The sequence below is a fragment of the Mercenaria mercenaria genome, chromosome 18, assembly GCF_021730395.1.
Source record: "Mercenaria mercenaria strain notata chromosome 18, MADL_Memer_1, whole genome shotgun sequence".
Classification (NCBI taxonomy): domain Eukaryota; kingdom Metazoa; phylum Mollusca; class Bivalvia; order Venerida; family Veneridae; genus Mercenaria; species Mercenaria mercenaria.
In genome coordinates this window covers 49,311,896-49,329,626 of record NC_069378.1, presented here as the reverse complement: position 1 = coordinate 49,329,626, position 17,731 = coordinate 49,311,896, and the positions used below count along the sequence as shown (strand labels likewise).

The window sequence follows — 17,731 nt, the reverse complement described above, 5'->3', positions numbered from 1 at the left end:
CCACAGAGTCACCTCGCCAAACGTTGCCTCGCGTGAAAAGAGTGTGACATTGACAAATCAGATCGGGATCTGGTGTTTGCTCGTGGCACTCAATCTTACTGTGGCAAGGATTTAGCATTTTCCCAATGTATGACAAAATTATAATCTGGAAAAAGTGGACGAACCGGCACGCACACACGTATATTTCGAACTCGCTAATTGATTAAGGTCGAGGGGTCGTGGTCAGCGAGGGGGTAGGAATGAGCAATTCCCTGTGGTGACACTTTATTAGGAACCAACAAATATTCAATAGCAATTAAATCATACCTGTCCATCATTTAGCTCCAATTAAGTATTATCGTTTTATTCTGAAAGGCGGTAAGCCGACGTCTGGCGGGCGTCATAACAACGAAATGGCACAAATAACCCACAACCACCGGGTCACTTACTGAACATATTTGCACGACTGCTGACATGGTTTTAGCAACAACAAATAAGAAGTTCTTTTAAAGGTTTTAATGCTGCTTAATATAACAGTAAAGGATTTTTTATAATTTGGGACACACATATTACAACTATATACTAAACAAAATTGCTGACCCGCTTTTTACGATTTCTTTCGATTAAAATTATCTCATTTATCGCACACTTAGTCAAGCTGAGTGTTCTAAAGCATCAAAGGAATAAAACAGTACATTGTGCAGCTCTGGTTCCCTGCCCAGCCCTATTGAGACCGTTCATTTATTTATTTATTTTGTTGGGTTTAACGTCGCTATGTTTTGATATTTAAGTTATATCCAAAGTTATGAATCCACTCTTCACATAATTATCTTTTTATCTTGTAAATAAATGTATAAAAATCTGGCCCACCTTTCGCAATTCAGAATTTATCGTTACTAATGCATCATCGTTATTTCATGTACAAGTCCTGGCAAAATGATCTATCAGCATCACTATGAGACCTAATCACACACAAGTAATCAGCGGATGCTGTCTGTTGTAAACTTTTACACTGTTACAGAAAATGGTCATTAATTATCGAAATAAATATTTTAAATAATAACAAGTGAATGAAGTATTGCCATGCAATACAAAGTCCCCTACTGAAAGGCACCTAATTTTCTCTACTGCAGTATAGCATAATGAACTGATATCTGTCAATGATGTATAAACAATATTGTACTATATATACATTATGTTATAAACCAAAGACTTGGATTAAAATTTGTATATATAAAACCCTATAGTTGTTTTCATATAGCATTTTTGGCCAATTATCAAAAAAGTAAGTAAACGTTATTTATAGAGAAAAAAAATCCTATAGTTGTTTTCATATAGCATTTTGGCCGATTATCAAAAAGGTAACGTTTTTTTAAAAAAAAAAAAAATCCACAAAAAACTTTTTACCAGGTAGGGATAGGTCAAAAAACACCTAAAAATTAGATGTAATATGCACGTTGTACCACAGAAAACTGGTCTCTACGGCCTGTAATAAGTAAGTTACAATATAAGCTATTTACAGTAACAAAAAGGAAAATAATTCTGAAAAACAAGAGTGCCCCATGGTTATGAACATTTGTGCCAAGTTACATCAAAATCCCTCCATGCATAAAGAAGAAATGCTTCGGACAAAGTCATTCTTGAATTTGGCATTTGACCTCTAAGTGTGCCCTTGACCTTAGACCTAGGGATGTGGTTCTTGCGCACAACAATCTGTCTCATGTTAGTGAACATTTATGCCAAGTTACACCAAAATACCTCCATGCATGAAGAAGAATTGTTCCAGACAAAGTCATTCTTGTATCTGACCTTTGGCATCTGTGTGTGACCTTGACCTTTGACCTAGGGACCAGGTTCGTGTGCATGACACTCCCTCTCATAGTGGTGAACATTTGTGCCGAGTAATATTCAAATCCTGTTTTGCATGCCAAAGTTATACACCGGACAGCAAAAATGTCCCATTAACCTTTGATCTCCAAGTGTGACCTTGACCTTTAAGCTAGGGTTCTGGGTGTTGCGCATGACACTTCGTTTCATCATGGGGAACATTTATGCCAAGTAATATAAGAATCCCTTGATGGATGTCAGAGTCTGGACCGGACAGGAAAAAAAACATATTGACATTTGACCTCATAGTGTGACCTTGACCTTTCAGCTAGGGGTCCGGGTTTTGCATGTGACACATCTACTCATCATGGGGAACATTTGTGCCAAGTAATATTAAAATCCCTTCATGGATGACAGAGTAATGGACCAGACACGAAACAGACCCTGTTCATGCGATGTTAATATTTGACTGCCAAGTGTGACCTTGACCTTTGAAGTAGGGATCTGAAAGTTGTGCATGACACATCGTCTTATTATGAGGTACATTTGTGCAAGTAATATTAAAATCCCTTCGTGGATGGCAGAGTTATAGACCGGATAGGAAAAACGCCCTGTTGACCTTTGACCTCAAAATGTGACCTTGCCCTTTGAGGTAGGGGTCTGAAAGCTGTGCATGACACATCGTCTCATCATGGGGAACATTTGTGCCAAGTAATATTAAAATCCCTTCATGGATGACAGAGTTATGGACCGGACACGAAATTGCGGACGGACGGACGGAATGACGGAATGACGGACGGACGGAAAAGCGCATTCTTGTAGTCCCCAAAACTGGTTTTCAACCAGTACGGGACTAATAAATGCAGAACATTCATTAAAATTTCATTTTATTATCCTACATGTATTTGTCAGTGGAACCGCAAGTCAGATCAGATTATTTTTGTGTTATTGCCAACATCATTGGAACTTGTCCCTAAATCAATTTTCAATGCAATGCACTATAACGGTAGATTGACTAGAAGATTGTAGAGGAATACGTGGTGTAGGAACCATCATACATCTACAGAAAAATGATGTCATATGGCACAAACAAAATTAGGCAAAAAGTAGAATGTTAGGAAAAACTAATTAATTCATGGAGGCTATTTTTATCAATAAGATATAAATTTATAATAAAAATATTATGCATGCTATTTCCAAATTATAACACAAGGGCAGGACCTTACTAGGATGTTACAGACCAAGTTTGATGGTAATCCTTCACGTGGTGCATGTTTAGTAGGAGAACTTCTTTAAATAATTTGTGGATGCCATACAAACGGATGTTTAAATCATACTAAAAGCTCACCGTAAGCATTCTGAGCTCAAGTGAGCTAAAAATAATCAAAACAACTTCTACTTATTATGCAAACTTTATCAGGGCGGCCAATCCATGTGACTTTTGAATACCGTACTAATGGAGAAATGTCCTGATTCAGGAAACATTGTGCCTATATTTTTATTACTCCACAGATTTTCATAAAAAAAAGTGCGTCGAAGACAACTAAACGAGTGCTTTCTTCTGTACAAAGCGTCTGTCATCAGTTTTCAGTACTTTTTTTCAAACACTTCGCCAAAATGCTTTTTGTGGGCTAACTGTAAATTACACACTTTCGCAGTTGGCGACATGTTCGAGAGATTTTAAAAAGTACTGAAAACTAATTGCAAAATTTTCGTGCGGAGGAAAACGCTAATTTTGCTGTCTTCGACGTTTTTTTATCTAATTAAGAAGGAAAAAATAGGCAATACGTCACTGTTATCGGAACATATGTGCCTGCAGGATTTTAGGGTGGAGCACGCCCGCTGCGTCTAACAATCACCAGGATCTACCCTAGATACAATATTACGTTATAAACTTATACATTATCAAGTAAATAAACATGAAATAACACAGCTATGGTACACCATATATGCTCAGTACACCTAGAAACGCAACGTTTATACCCTTGAGTTTTTCATACTTTCCTTTGTAACTTCTTTGTACAAGTATATTTGAATTATATCAAAGTTCCGAATTCACTTTTGAACAGGCACATAATTAATAACTCGTAAAACCACCATTTGCAATTACCAATGCAAGACATCGTCGGTTAAAAAATATTGACTGTAGACCAAGCGTTGCGTTTCTAGATGTACTCAGTATAGGTCATTTAAGCCTAAATCTGTGTCATACATTCAATCACCCTTTCACATACAAGAAAACTGACAATAAAAACATGTGACAAGTTTCCATGTAAAAGACAGCGGAAACATATAATCATGGTAATCAACAATTGTATAACAAATACATACACAAAAAGGAATTAGTAACAGGGGTAAAATGGAATAACAGCAAAATATATCTAACAAAAAGGTCAATTTTGTCATGTAAAAATGTATATAATATTTTTAAGATCTGAACTGATCAAAACTCAAAAGAATAGAGCAAATATATATTATACATGGTTGTCATGTGATGACTGGTTGGTCGAAAAGTTAAAAAACTTAAAATGAAAACAATTGTTTACATACAGTACACAATCACTTTAACAATTTAGTAATATATTTGTACAGACTACTGCTATGACAGACACAAATAACATTGATAAGATATGTTAATCTTTGTAGTTTCAATCAAAGTACAAATATATTTTACTTCAAATCAACAATTTAATCACCTTTGAATTTAAGCTCCTCAGTTGCTCTCGAGAAATTTCCTTATATTTTAATTTTCGAATCTAATAAAAAAACATTTAATATTTATATTCTCGCTATTCGTTATTTTTCAAATTATATGAACTTCAAAAAGAAATGCGCTAAAATTATGATAAGGCCACTAAGTGGTAACATGCCGCAGTTTACACATGTATGTAGTCATGGAGAACTTTCTTAGACGACGTCACAGTAACTGTTGTACAGTCAAACTGTGAAATAAATGACCGGGAAGATGATTAAATAAATTTAACGAAATATATAAGCAAACCTTGTTAACAAATGGAAAGGAAATACAATGCAAGTATTTAAGACATGAGTTAATATTTCTGTAGTTCATGCGAAATGATCTATAGAATATGATAGGCAAGTAAAAATAAAATAGCATAATAAAACCAATAAATGCATGATCATCTTTTCCGTCGATTACTTTAGGAAAGTTTTATGAATATATTGGTATTACGCATCATTCTCAAGAACTCAAACGGGGGTAAAATGAATTAAAGTAGTTTGTTATGGCGGTATTTCCCTTGTAAACTACATCTCTTTTAAGATTTTTTTAATTGCATATTTAAGCCAATTCGTGTTCATCTTATGAAGCACAAAATAAACAAGAGCTGTCGGACGGCAGCAACGTTCCACTATTCAACAGCTGTTCCATTTAAATTGCTTTGTTAATTGATTATTAACGTCCTAAAGGGAAATAATTTTGTAAAAATGCAGAGCAGAAATAATAAACCTGCGGATACTAAGAAACCAACTTAAACAAAGATTAGCAAAGCTGAGAAAAGGGCATTATTTTGAATTGCATGTTAAACTATCATATCACAGTGAACAAATGCGTGAAGTTTCAATCCATTACAATTAGTAGGTACTGTGATACCGACTTACGAACAACTTACGTTCATGACAAACCTCTCTATTAAGTTTGGTTATCCTAGGCCCAAGCATTCTCAAGTTATCGTCAGGACACATTTTAACTGTTCCGGGTCACTGTGACCTTGACCTTTGACCTACAGACCTCAAAATCAATAGGGGTCATCTGCTGTCATAACCAACCTCCCTATTAAATTTTGTTATCCTATGCCCAAGCGTTCTCAAGTTATCGGCTGGAAACGATCTCAAAATCAATAGGGGTCATCTGCTGGTCATGACCAACCTCCCTATCAAATTTCGCGATCCTTGGCCCAAGCGTTCTTGAGTTATCATCCGGAAACCGTTAATCTGTCCCTGGTCACTGTGACCATGACCTCTGACCTACTGACCTCAAAATCAATAGGGGTCATCTGCTGGTCATGACCAACCTCCCTATCAACTTTCATGATCCTAGTCCCAAGCGTTCTCGAGTTATCCGGAAACCGTTTAATTGTTCTGTGTCACTGTGACCTTTGACCTACTGATCTCAAAATCAATAGGGGTCATGTACTGGTCATGACCAACCATCCTATCAACTTTCATGATCCTAGGCCCAAGCGTTCTGGAGTTATCATCCAGAAACCGTTTAACTGTTCTGGGTCACTGTGACCTTGAGCTTTGACCTACTCATCTCAAAATCAATAGGCATCATCTGCTGTTTATGACCAACCATCTTATCAACTTTCATGATCCTCGGCCCAAGCGTTCTTGAGTTATCATCCGGAAACGGATTGGTCTACATACGGACCGACCGACCGACCGACAGACATCTGCAAAACAATACACCCCTCCTTCTTCGAAGGGGGGCACAATAAAACTTAAACAATGAAAGACGTTTTCAAAACATACTTCAACAACCAATGGAACCTTTAAAATGCAATCTTTTATGTAGTTTTGAAAACCCCTGAAAATTTAAATGATCTGCAAATGTTAGAAAATTAGTTTTGTCACATCAAATACTTTTAAAATTATTAAATGATGCATTCCTTTTGCAGAAATGGGATATTAATACTTAAACAGAATTTCATAACTTTGATGTCAGAAACGGTGAACAAAAATTTAATCAAAATAAATATGCGTTGACTTCCAAACTACTACTGAAAACATTTTACCAGATATAAATTTCTTTCTTTTTTCAATCATCCTAGTCAATGTACGAAAAATGAGGCCAGTCTGTCGATTGAGAAATAAATCCACCTTATTCTAAAGTCCGCACTTCACAATATAACAATTTATCAACCACAGAACCAATAAGCATTTTATTATCATAAACTGATGCCACTGAGCCAGCAGATATATTATTTCCTTCGTCGGAATACAGTTCTGTAATACCATCTGCAAAGCTGCTGTTCTTCATGTGTACCATCAACACCTACAATGTATAACAATCGTAAAGATTATTACAAACAGTTTCAAAATCTGTGTAACTAAGTATCTAAGACCTCAATATTTATTCCAATTAGATATGAAAATTTCATCAGCGGTATGTATTTCTGACATCATTTAAAAATACAAGTTTATTAATGGAGATAATTGTAACTTACAGGAGCAAATAATTATGTTTATTTCTAATTTTTATTGGTATGGAGGTTACGTCACACTGAACCAATTTTAGTTCAAATGGTGGTGATGGTCTGATGAAGACCCAAAAGCAAATCTGAATGATCATATCTATGACATAACAAGCGTATCGTCACCTTAGCGCAAAAAGTGAATAAGTCCTTCTTTAAGTCAATGCAGTTATCTACTTCTTGCGCTGAGGTGACGGTATATACCATAAAAGTAATAATAAAATTACAAAAAATTTAAAGCTTTACATCATGTACTCGTTCTTTCGTGGAATAAACTTGCTTTCTAAACGTAACGCAATATTTCCGCAGTGCACGTATGTGCATATTTCATGAAACAAAGCTAAAAAGCTAATTATCTTACGAATATATGTTTACAAACATACATATCTAGCATATCTTTATCCTTATGATACAAAGCTAAAAAGCTAATTATCTTAGGAATATGTATTTAGCACAACTTATCCTTCTTTATACAGATTGACGATAGAAGGGATGAAGTATTCATACCGGAGCAGGTGAAAGGTAAGGAAGGCTAAGCATTTCTGTGACAGGTATGGTATCCAGAAATATTTACCACGGCTAACTTTACCTCTCGTACAGCACATTTAAATACTGAGTGCCAAACAAGGGAGTTATCAGTTTCGTTTTTCATGTCTTTTGTTTTAAGTGGCTGGGAAAAGAAACTCCAATCTCCTGCAATTAGAACGGTCGCTCTACCTCAATTTTGGCGATTAGCGTACACTCAGGAAAAGTATAAACGCAACATCCATATTTTGTGACACTCGCTGCATGTCCTTTGTATCAAACTCGTTCTGGGACACATGCTATTTGTATATTACAGAAATTCGAAATTCGGTAAAGTATTTCGAATATCCGTGATTGAAAACGTTGACGTGTTGGTGTTTAACGAGGTTCCACATCGTATTCTCCCTGGATTACTTTCGGTTACTTCATCTTTCCGAGGTAACTGAATTTTAACGGGTCCTGTTTTTTGTTAATAAATATGTGCTATATTTTGTAATAATTGAGCAAATGTTAATAATTCATTGATGATGGCAGTTCAAGAGATTGCCATATATTTAAACATTCATCAACATGTGACTGCTGTAAATAAATGCTGTGGTATTTGTATTTATATGAATTACAACACGAGCTCTTCATGCACATGTGACAATTTTAGGTTTGTTTGGTCTTTTTTGCTTGGTTTAGAGTCACGCCGACACTATTTAGTTTATATGGCGAGAATTCCAGCGTTTTATGGTGGAGGAAGACCCCAGGTGCTCCTCGCGGCATTGTTTCAGGCATGGTGGGCACCTGGGTAGAACCACCGACTTCCCTAGGCCAACTGGAAAGCTTCCACATATTTAGAATTCTAACATGTGACAAAGTCAGGCTTCCGGAATCACTAACGAAACCATCATATCAGATCTAATGAAATTTGATAAAAGTGTATCAAAATATGTGCATACAAGTTGCAAGAATGAAATATATGCCATAAATGGATAATTCGTTGTTTTACTTTTCTTGAGTGTATTTAGTAGTAGCATGTTAAACAAGAGATGTCCGTAAGATCGACAACTTCCATGGCAAGACTTGCGTAACAAAGTTATTTCAATAAAAATGATTACAAATTTAAGTTTTAATAAAATTATGGCAATAGTAAGCAATTTGCAAACAATAATAATTTCAAACAAGATCCTCTAATTTGGGCACGAAATTCAGTTTTATGAGAGGAATGTATCTTGTGAAGATTCAACCCAATATAGGTAGCTGTCGCACACAGTATTATAACTTTTTAAGTAGAATAAGGCACAAAATTTCTATTAAACCTAACAAACAGTTATCCAGTATATCAAATGAGGCATTGCGTGAAGCTACCAGACTAGTACATATAGATGTAACTGAGAAGCTTGATGGTTAGTTGCATGCACAAATTAAACTGAATTTTCATCATCGAAAAAAAGGCTAGAATCTGAATTAAATTCAAATAAGATTTATCTAACTTGGTTATTTCAATTATAGTCTTATGACTGGGAAGCAATGGACAAAGTTTCAATCCAATACATACAGCTGTTACTGGGGTAACTGAGGTACAGCTTAATAATTACTTGCTCATATACTTTATCCTATTATTTTTACGCAGAATAAAAGAGCCATAATTTCAATTCAATTTAAACAAGTATTATCCGAGTAGGTTTGATGACTAAGAAGCTTTGTGGTTCCATTTAAAACGTAAACCACGCCTATTGTCCAATTTTATTTTTAATTTTATGGAGTACGATCTCTTCCGATAAAAGTCAGAATGGACAAAGCATTCAAGTTTTATACAGAATTGATAGTTTCCTAAACAGTTACCTGCAATTAGGTGTTTCAAATGCTTACATTTACAAGCAACATCATACCTTAGTGGGTGCCCTGTGTAAATCTGGTGCTTCTAAATGTGCACCAGTTTGGTGCAGAACTGGATGAACACCAACAAGAAGATTTCCCGATTTAGGCTCAATCAAAAAATTATCTGGACTAGCATGTAACTGGAACTCCTGGAAATAGAACATATAGATCTATTTGAGTGGGAAACTTGTAGTGAGTCTACCATGTATTTTCAAATTCTGTATAATGAATTTGTAAATACTATTTTAATGGAATATTGACAAACTCTCTATATATATCCACACAGACACATCTTCTCTGCTCAGATTGACCAACCTGGACAAAATCTACACTTTGTTTATTGTTTTTAAATTTATGATATTTTCTTCTATTGATTTTTCACTAAAAGTGGTTATAACCCCCCTAAATATCTATTTCATGCAGATCTTCTTAGCTAAATAGGGAGAGCGCGGGTTTACTGATCGCAAGATCTTGTGTTTGATCCTCGTATGAGGTGTATGTTCTCTGTGACAATTTGATAAAAGACATTGCGTCTGAAACCATTCGTCCTCCACCTCTGATTCATGTGGAGAAGTTGGCAGTTACTTGCGGAGTGACGGGAGAACAGGCTTGTATTGGTATAGAATCCACTAGTTAGATTAACTGCCCATTGTTACATAAATACTGTTGAAAAACGGCGTTAAACCTCAAACAAACAAACTATCATAACGGGAAAGTAAAATGTTGTGATCATGAACCTTGACCTTCAAGTGTGACCTAGTGACCCGAGTTGTACACTTTGCAAATGGTCTTGATCAGGTCAACAACTGATGTTAGTTTTATGAAAATCTTCCCAATGGTTAAGAAGGTATGGAGTGCACAAAAATTAAATCCATTATATCTTTGATCTTCCGGAGTGACCTTGACCTTAAACCCAATCAACGACCTGCTTGTACTAGATTTAAATTGAAATATATTTAAACAAGAGCTCGTAGAACACGAAATGCCCCTTTGATGCATTCAGTAATTGCAGAAGAAACAGAAATTATTTGGTCACTGTACACAAAAGTTCTACTGTTCTGGGTCAATGTGACCTTGTCCTTAACCTATTGACCTCAAAATTAATAGGGGTCATCTGCTGGTCATGATCAACCTTCCTATTAAGTTTCGTGCCCCTAGGCCCAAGTTAAAGTCCGGAAACGGTTTAACTGTTCCAGGTCAATGTGACCTTGACATTTGGCATACTGAGCTCAAAATAATAGGGGTCATCTGCTGGTCATAATCAACCTCCATATCAACTTTCATGATCCTAGGCCCAAGCGTTATTGAGTTATCATCCGGAAACCATTTAACTGTTCCGGGTCACTGTGACCTTGACCTTTGACCAACTGACCTCAAAATCTATAGGGGTCGTCTGCTGATCATGATCAACCTCCCTATCAAGCTTCGTGATCCTAGGCCCAAGCGTTCTTAAGTTATCATCCGGAAACTGTTTAACTGTTTCATGTCACTGTGACCTTGACCTTTGACCTACTGACATCAAAATCAATAGGGGTCATTTGTGGTCATGACCAACCTCCATATCAACTTTCACAGTCCTAGGCCCAAGCATTCTTGAGTTTTCATCTGGAAACCGTTTAACTGTTCCAGGTCACTGTGACCTTGACCTTTGACCTACTGATCTCAAAATCAATAGAGGTCATCCGCTGGTGATGACCAACCTCCCTATCAACTTTCATGATCCTAGGCCCAAGTGTTCTTGAGTTATCATCCGGAAACCGTTTAACTTTTTCGTGTCACTATGACCTTGACCTTTAACCTACTGATATCAAAATCAATAGGAGTCATCTGCTGGTCATGACCTACCTCCCTATCAACTTTCATGATCCTAGGCCAAAGTGTTCTTGAGTTATCATCCGGAAACCGTTTAACTGTTTCAGGTCACTGTGACCATGACCTTTGACCTTCTAGTCTCAAAATCGTTAGGGGTCATCTGCAAGTTATTACCAACCTCCCTATCAACTTTCATGATCCTAGGCCCAAGCGTTCTTGAGTTATCATCCGGAAACAGATTTATCTACATACCGACCGACCGACCAACCGACATCTGCAAAACAATATACCCCTCCTTCTTCGAAGGGGGGCATAATCAAATAAAGCACATGCTTGTCTATTCAATTATAACCTTTACTGCAATGAAATTGTCTTAGTTATAACTGAATGTTTTTTTTTTAAAATTTACTTCCAATTTTGATATACAGTTCAAACCTGGTATCTCCAAATCCATGGGATCAAGCATTTCACTTCAAGATAACAGAAATTTGACTTAAAATTATATTTTGTGCACGTGTTTTGGGATGGGACTTGAAAATTTCTTTGAGATAGTTGGAAATTTGAGACCTTGAGTTTCAACTGTATTTTTTGTTGAAATATGCCAATTTGTTTACATTTTTGTGAATGACATCAGACTGCACATGCAGTCTCACTAAAAGGATTGTTGCACCAATGGTTTTATAAATAAGAAAATAAACATATTTTTTCTTTACATAAATAATACAAAAGGAACATAATAAAACTAGATGACATCCACAGGACACTGGCGCCCCCATTCCTGTCATTTTATGCATATTTTTGACTCAAGGGCAACAACTGGTCTGGATAGGTGCTCCTAACTCAAACACTAGATGCACAACTTGTACAAGCTGAAAAACAATCCTATGAGATTTGAGGACTTCAAGTCAAATAACTTTTTGAGATATGCATAATACAAATATTGACAACGGACAGACGAGAGCAATTCTAAGCACCACCACTCAGCAAAAAAAAGATATGGCGGGGGTGGGGTGGGTGGGGGCATAAAAATCTAAAAACAGTGCACACTACATTAACTGGTATAAAATGACAATATGCAAATGTGCAAAAATTCAACATCGGGAGGAGTAGATTTGGTTGTGTCCTCACCTGTGAAATTTCCAGATGATTATTTGCCTCTCTTTCAAATACACTAAGTGAAGACAATATTCCATTCGCTACATAAGCATACCTGAAAAAGATATATAACACTCAATTTACAAACAAACTTTGAACAAGAAAAGTTTACGTCAAAAACATTTAAATTATGTTACAAAAGCCACATATTACAATGCTTAAATGACTAGCTTTCATACTTAAAGATGTCCTGATTTAAATTTTCTGTTACAAACTCGTTTTTGAAGCTCTGTAAATTTATCATAGAATATATAATATCAATATTTTAACATTTTTTCACATACATGTTGAAATTACATACCGGGTGTATGACATCACAAATGTGTGCTATTACTTTTAAAGTATTTTTTAAAACCAACTTTACTCAGGCTAAAGAACATCAAGAACTGTGTAAATAATAGTATCAGAGATTATCTGATTTTTATCAAAAAAAAAACGATTTGGGAAAGGTGGGGAGGAGTAAATGTAGATATTTCACCCTTACCATGAGCCTATATTTAGTTTCAACAATGAACAGTCATATTACGGTGCTTCCATAAAATTTACAATAAAATCAATCAAAACATCTGAAAAGCTTTGAGAGAAAATGTGCTAGCATACTTTAAACATATTTCTTGACAAAATCCTAACCTAGAAACATTAAATAACACATTCAGAACTAGTATTCAACAATGTTTCAATCTGCATTAAGAGCATTTTCCTGGTTTACTCAGCTGAAGAGTGCAAGACTACGAAGTATGGTGTCAATGGTTCGAACCCGAAGTTTATCCATTTGTTTTAGGTTTTTCAACATTATTTCAATTATATAACAGCTGGTAGTTAGCCTAACCTGTGTTCATGAATTCTGTAAGAGTTCTAACTTGTTCTCTGCAAGTAAATATCAACTTCTTCACATGAATCATAAATGGTCATGGAGAAAAACTTCAAATGTGGATCAAACTTGACATCTGAATATAAACAGACCTGCACTCTGCCCACTAAGCTTTGTGGGCGCAGGCAAAATTTCGTCACCTCAACGCAACAAAGTCGTATCTCTATATAAATTTATAATAAGATACGACTTTGTTGCGTTGAGGTGACGAAATGTTGGCAAATGAATCAATCTGGTAATATCTCAACAACCTCCAACTAAAATGGGGAAAAAGTTAGCTACTTGCTGAGGAAACAAGTAAGATCTGGTACATCATCCAGAAAGTTTAATCCTTTAATCAAAATGGTTGCAGAATACATACTTCTTATCTTTTGATAACAATATTCCATTTGGCATAAGTAGTCCATCCACAACCTCAGAATAATGAGCCCCGTCAAAGTATACAACATTTCCCCAGGGAAGTAGCAAAACAATGGCCTCAATCAGGTAACCAAGAGAAGATCGTGAATAACAATAGTTTGTGAAGTAGAAACTGTTTTCGCTTGTAGCAGCTACATCATTGGCTCTGAAATTATAAACAATGTTAAAATGTGTCTTTGTTAATTGCAATATTGATAATATGATCAACTGAAAAGTAACAGACTTTTTGAACACATATACAATCATAACAAGAGCTGTCTGCTGACACGCACTCGACTATTTGAAGAACTGATGGAAGTATGGGGTCAAAACATTACCCGTCAGTGAGATTTTCAGACAGAAGAAGAAAAATAGATAAAACAAACAATGTACCTGGATTCGGATAAGTCTTGCACAACATTGTATCTGGTAATGCATAACCATGATGGTAAGCAAGTGTTCAGAGTTTCAAAGCCATATATCAAACAGTTTAGACAAAATATGGAATGGTATGCAAAATTTCCGTGTCAAAAAGGGTCATAACTGAGCTAAAGTCCTCGTTCTAGTTATGTAGTCTTGCCTACATATGTAGCTTATGATGGTAAACAAGTGGTCAAAGTGTCAAAGTTTTTGACAAACAGAATAGACAAAATATGGACTGGTATGAAAAATTCAACTGATTTCCAAGTCCAAAAGGGCCATGATTCAGCCAAAAAAGTTCACAGAGTTATGTACTCTTGCCTACAGATGGAAATCATGATGATAAGCAAGTGTTTAAAGTTTCAAAGCCACATGTTACATTATAAGTTTTTACACCGCAAGCATGTGATATTTATATGTAGCTGTCTACCGCTTAGTTGTTAAACCAATTAAGATTTACCCTCTGTGATAGACAGTCCCCTATTTGCTACATTTATTTTATTATATGAGCCGCGCCATGAGAAAACCAACATAGTGGCTTTGCGACCAGCACTTTGCATCCGCGCAGACTGGTCAGGATCCATGCTGTTCGCTTTCAATGCCTATTGGAATTAGAGAAACTGTTAGCGAACAGCATGGATCCTGACCAGACTGCGCGGATGCTGGTCGCAAAGCCACTATGTTGGTTTTCTCATGGTGCGGCTCATATATATTTCTGAGCATAAATGAGCCTTGCCATGAGAAGAGCAACATAGTGTGTTTGCGAACACCATGGATCCTGACCAGACTCCGCGGATGCTGGTCGCAAAGCCACTATGCTGATTTTCTCATGGCGTGGCTCAAATCTTAAGTCAGTTTACTTCTTAGCTGTGATGGGTTTTTTAGTCACACCAATACAAATTAAGGCTCAATATCGAATTTCTACCTTTCAACTGTGCTGGAAAACCCAAGGTGTTCCGCCATTAATTCAGGCATGAGTGGGCACATTGGTAGAACTCTTGGCCCGACTTCACAAAACAACTTTAGTGATTACTTATTTAAGTCTGTTATTTTAAAACTGGGCTATTGCTTAAGTTGTTATTTAATGTAGATTTTTTCTATAACAATGTATTTACATTTTGTAGCTAAATTAAACTATGGTTAGCAGTATTTGTCTGCAGTAAGTATTTCAGTCACGCAAATATGATATTTCTGTTTAAGTATGTACATGTATTTCTTATTTTTATACTTCGTTTTCTGTAAAATTCAGATTTGTTGTCTGTTCATCTACGAAATAATCATATACGGTTCTGATATAGATGACAAAGTCATTATTGAAGACACATAAAGTGCAAGAACAAGCATTTGAAATAACAGACTTAGCTAAGCAATTACTCATTTTTTTTCGTTAAATTGAGGCCTGACATGCCTCAAGCCAGTTGGATGCTACCTATGATATCGTTTGTGGTAAAAGTGTTAGCAATGTATTCTTTTTGACAGACAGTACTTACATATTTATTGCTTCATCAATATAAGAGAGTTCATGCTCAAGCATCATCTTTTCTTCAATAAACTCAAACCTTTCTATTCTGTCTTCATCTGGTGTATGATTCACAACAAAAAGAGTTATTTTTCCTGAAAAATGTGAAAAAAGAGTTAGCTTCCATGAGCATGTTGGAGAAAAACAAACTGCTATCTTAAATGAAAATGTTGCAAAACAACAGTTATCTTTCCTGACAAAATGTTGAAGAAGATGTTGAAAACTTTTTAAGTTGAAAAAGGGGGGCCCGCTTATTTCAGAAAAATTTTCTGCCAAAGTGAAAGCCAGAGTTATGAAAGTTGCATTGTCAGGTCATCTTATTACCGTATGTAAAAGATGTGTGGGGAATGTGAAAACTTATTTCAAATCTGCAAAACTAAGATACAAGCTAGATTTATATAACTTGTCCTGTAAAGTCATCTCATGATGCCAAATACATGTCTGAGATACACTGTTTCTTTCAACGGCTTCACAAAATTTCACACATTTGGCCTGCATAACATCTTGTGGCACAGCAACTTGTAATATCATGGCATCAACAGAATATTGTGATGTCACAGTAAGAAAAAGTTAAAATCTACTAATTTTATGTGATTTATAAACTTCTTGGATACCTTAATATGAAGGTATGTACATCTTTTATGTTCATGCAATAAATACCTCTTCTTTAATGAAGTCTTAATTAGATCAAAATTCCCAATTAATGTTAATTCATAAACTTCTGAACTTAAGTGTAGTTTTGTAACAGTGAAAGTTGAAAATGATGTATTCACTGAAATATATATTCAATGAAACAGTGAAAATGTCAATTTTATTTCACTGATATTTTCCGGTATATATATAAAGCATATTAAACAAGAGCTGTCTGATGACAGCGCGCTCGACTATTCGAAGAATTGATTGAAGAATGGGGTCAAAATATTTCCATGGATATTCAGACAAAAGAAATAAATAGATTAGACACACAATGTTGCTGTATTACTTTGATTTCGATAAGTCTTGCACTAAATGGCAATATATGAGGCAATTTCAAAGTCCAAAAGGGCCATAATTCAGTCAAAATAGTTATGTACTCTTGCCTACAGATGGAAATCATAATGATAAACAAGTGTTCAAAGTTTAAAAGCCATATGTCAAATAGTTTTGACAAAACATGGACTTGTATGAAAACAGAACCAATTTCAAAGTCCAAAAAGGCCATAATTCAGCCAAAATAGATGACAGAGTTATTTTCTCTTTCCTATAGATAGAGACTATTATACTAAACAAGTGTTAAAAGTTTCAAAACCATATGTCAAACACTTTACAAAAATATGAACTGGTACGAAAAACTTAACCAAGATTTCTAAGTCAAAAGGGGCCATAATTCAGCCAAAATCCTTAATGGAGTTATGTACTCTTGCCTATAACTGGACATGGTGATGGTAAACAGGTGTTGAAAGTTTCAAAGCTTTATCTAAAAAGACTGTCAAAATATGAACTGGTACGAAATACTAACCAAGATTTCTAAGTCGAAAGGGGCCATAATTCAGCAAAATCCCTGATGGAGTTATGTACTCTTGCCTATAACTGGCCATGATGATGGTAATCAAGTGTTGAAAGTTTCAAAGCTTTATCTCAAAAGACTTTGTCAAAATATGAACTGGTACGAAAAACTTAACCATGATTTCTAAGTCAAAAGGGGCCTTAATTCAGCCAAAATCCTTGATGGAGTTATGTGCTCTTGCCTATAACTGGCCATAATGATGGTAAACAAGTGTTGAAAGATTCAAAGCTTTATCTTAAAAGACTTTGTCAAAATATGAACTGGTACGAAACACTTAACCATGATTTCTAAGTCAAAAGGGGCCATAATTCAGCCAAAATCCTTGATGGAGTTATGTAATCTTGCCTATAACTGGCCATGATGATGGTAAACAAGTGTTGAAAGTTTCAAAACTTTATCTCAAAAGACTTTGTCAAAATGTGGACTGTGGAGTTATGTACTCATGTCTATAACTGGCCATGATGATGGTAACAAGTGTTGAAAGTTTCAAAGCTTTATCTCAAAAGACTTTGTCGAAATGTGGACTGGTACGAAAAACTTAACCAAGGTGTGACGCCGACGCTGACGCCAACGCCGAGGCCGTGCTGAGTAGGATA

At 35.7% G+C, this 17,731-nt stretch overlaps 1 protein-coding gene across 4 annotated transcripts in view; it reads right to left on the bottom strand.

Moving 5' to 3' along the window:
* Positions 1-480: 480 nt before the first annotated feature.
* Positions 481-17,731, bottom strand: part of LOC123539285 (serum paraoxonase/arylesterase 2-like) — a 42,464-nt gene continuing 25,213 nt past the window's right edge. For all 4 annotated transcript variants that reach the window (XM_053529547.1, XM_053529549.1, XM_053529546.1 and 1 more), the window contains exons 5-9: positions 15,561-15,684; positions 13,613-13,816; positions 12,354-12,435; positions 9,425-9,562; positions 481-6,823 (exon numbers count right to left, since the gene is read on the bottom strand). In XM_053529547.1, the coding sequence (XP_053385522.1) occupies positions 6,650-6,823; positions 9,425-9,562; positions 12,354-12,435; positions 13,613-13,816; positions 15,561-15,684 (722 nt within the window). In that variant the 3' untranslated portion in view covers positions 481-6,649. The remainder of the gene's footprint in view (positions 6,824-9,424; positions 9,563-12,353; positions 12,436-13,612; positions 13,817-15,560; positions 15,685-17,731) is intronic.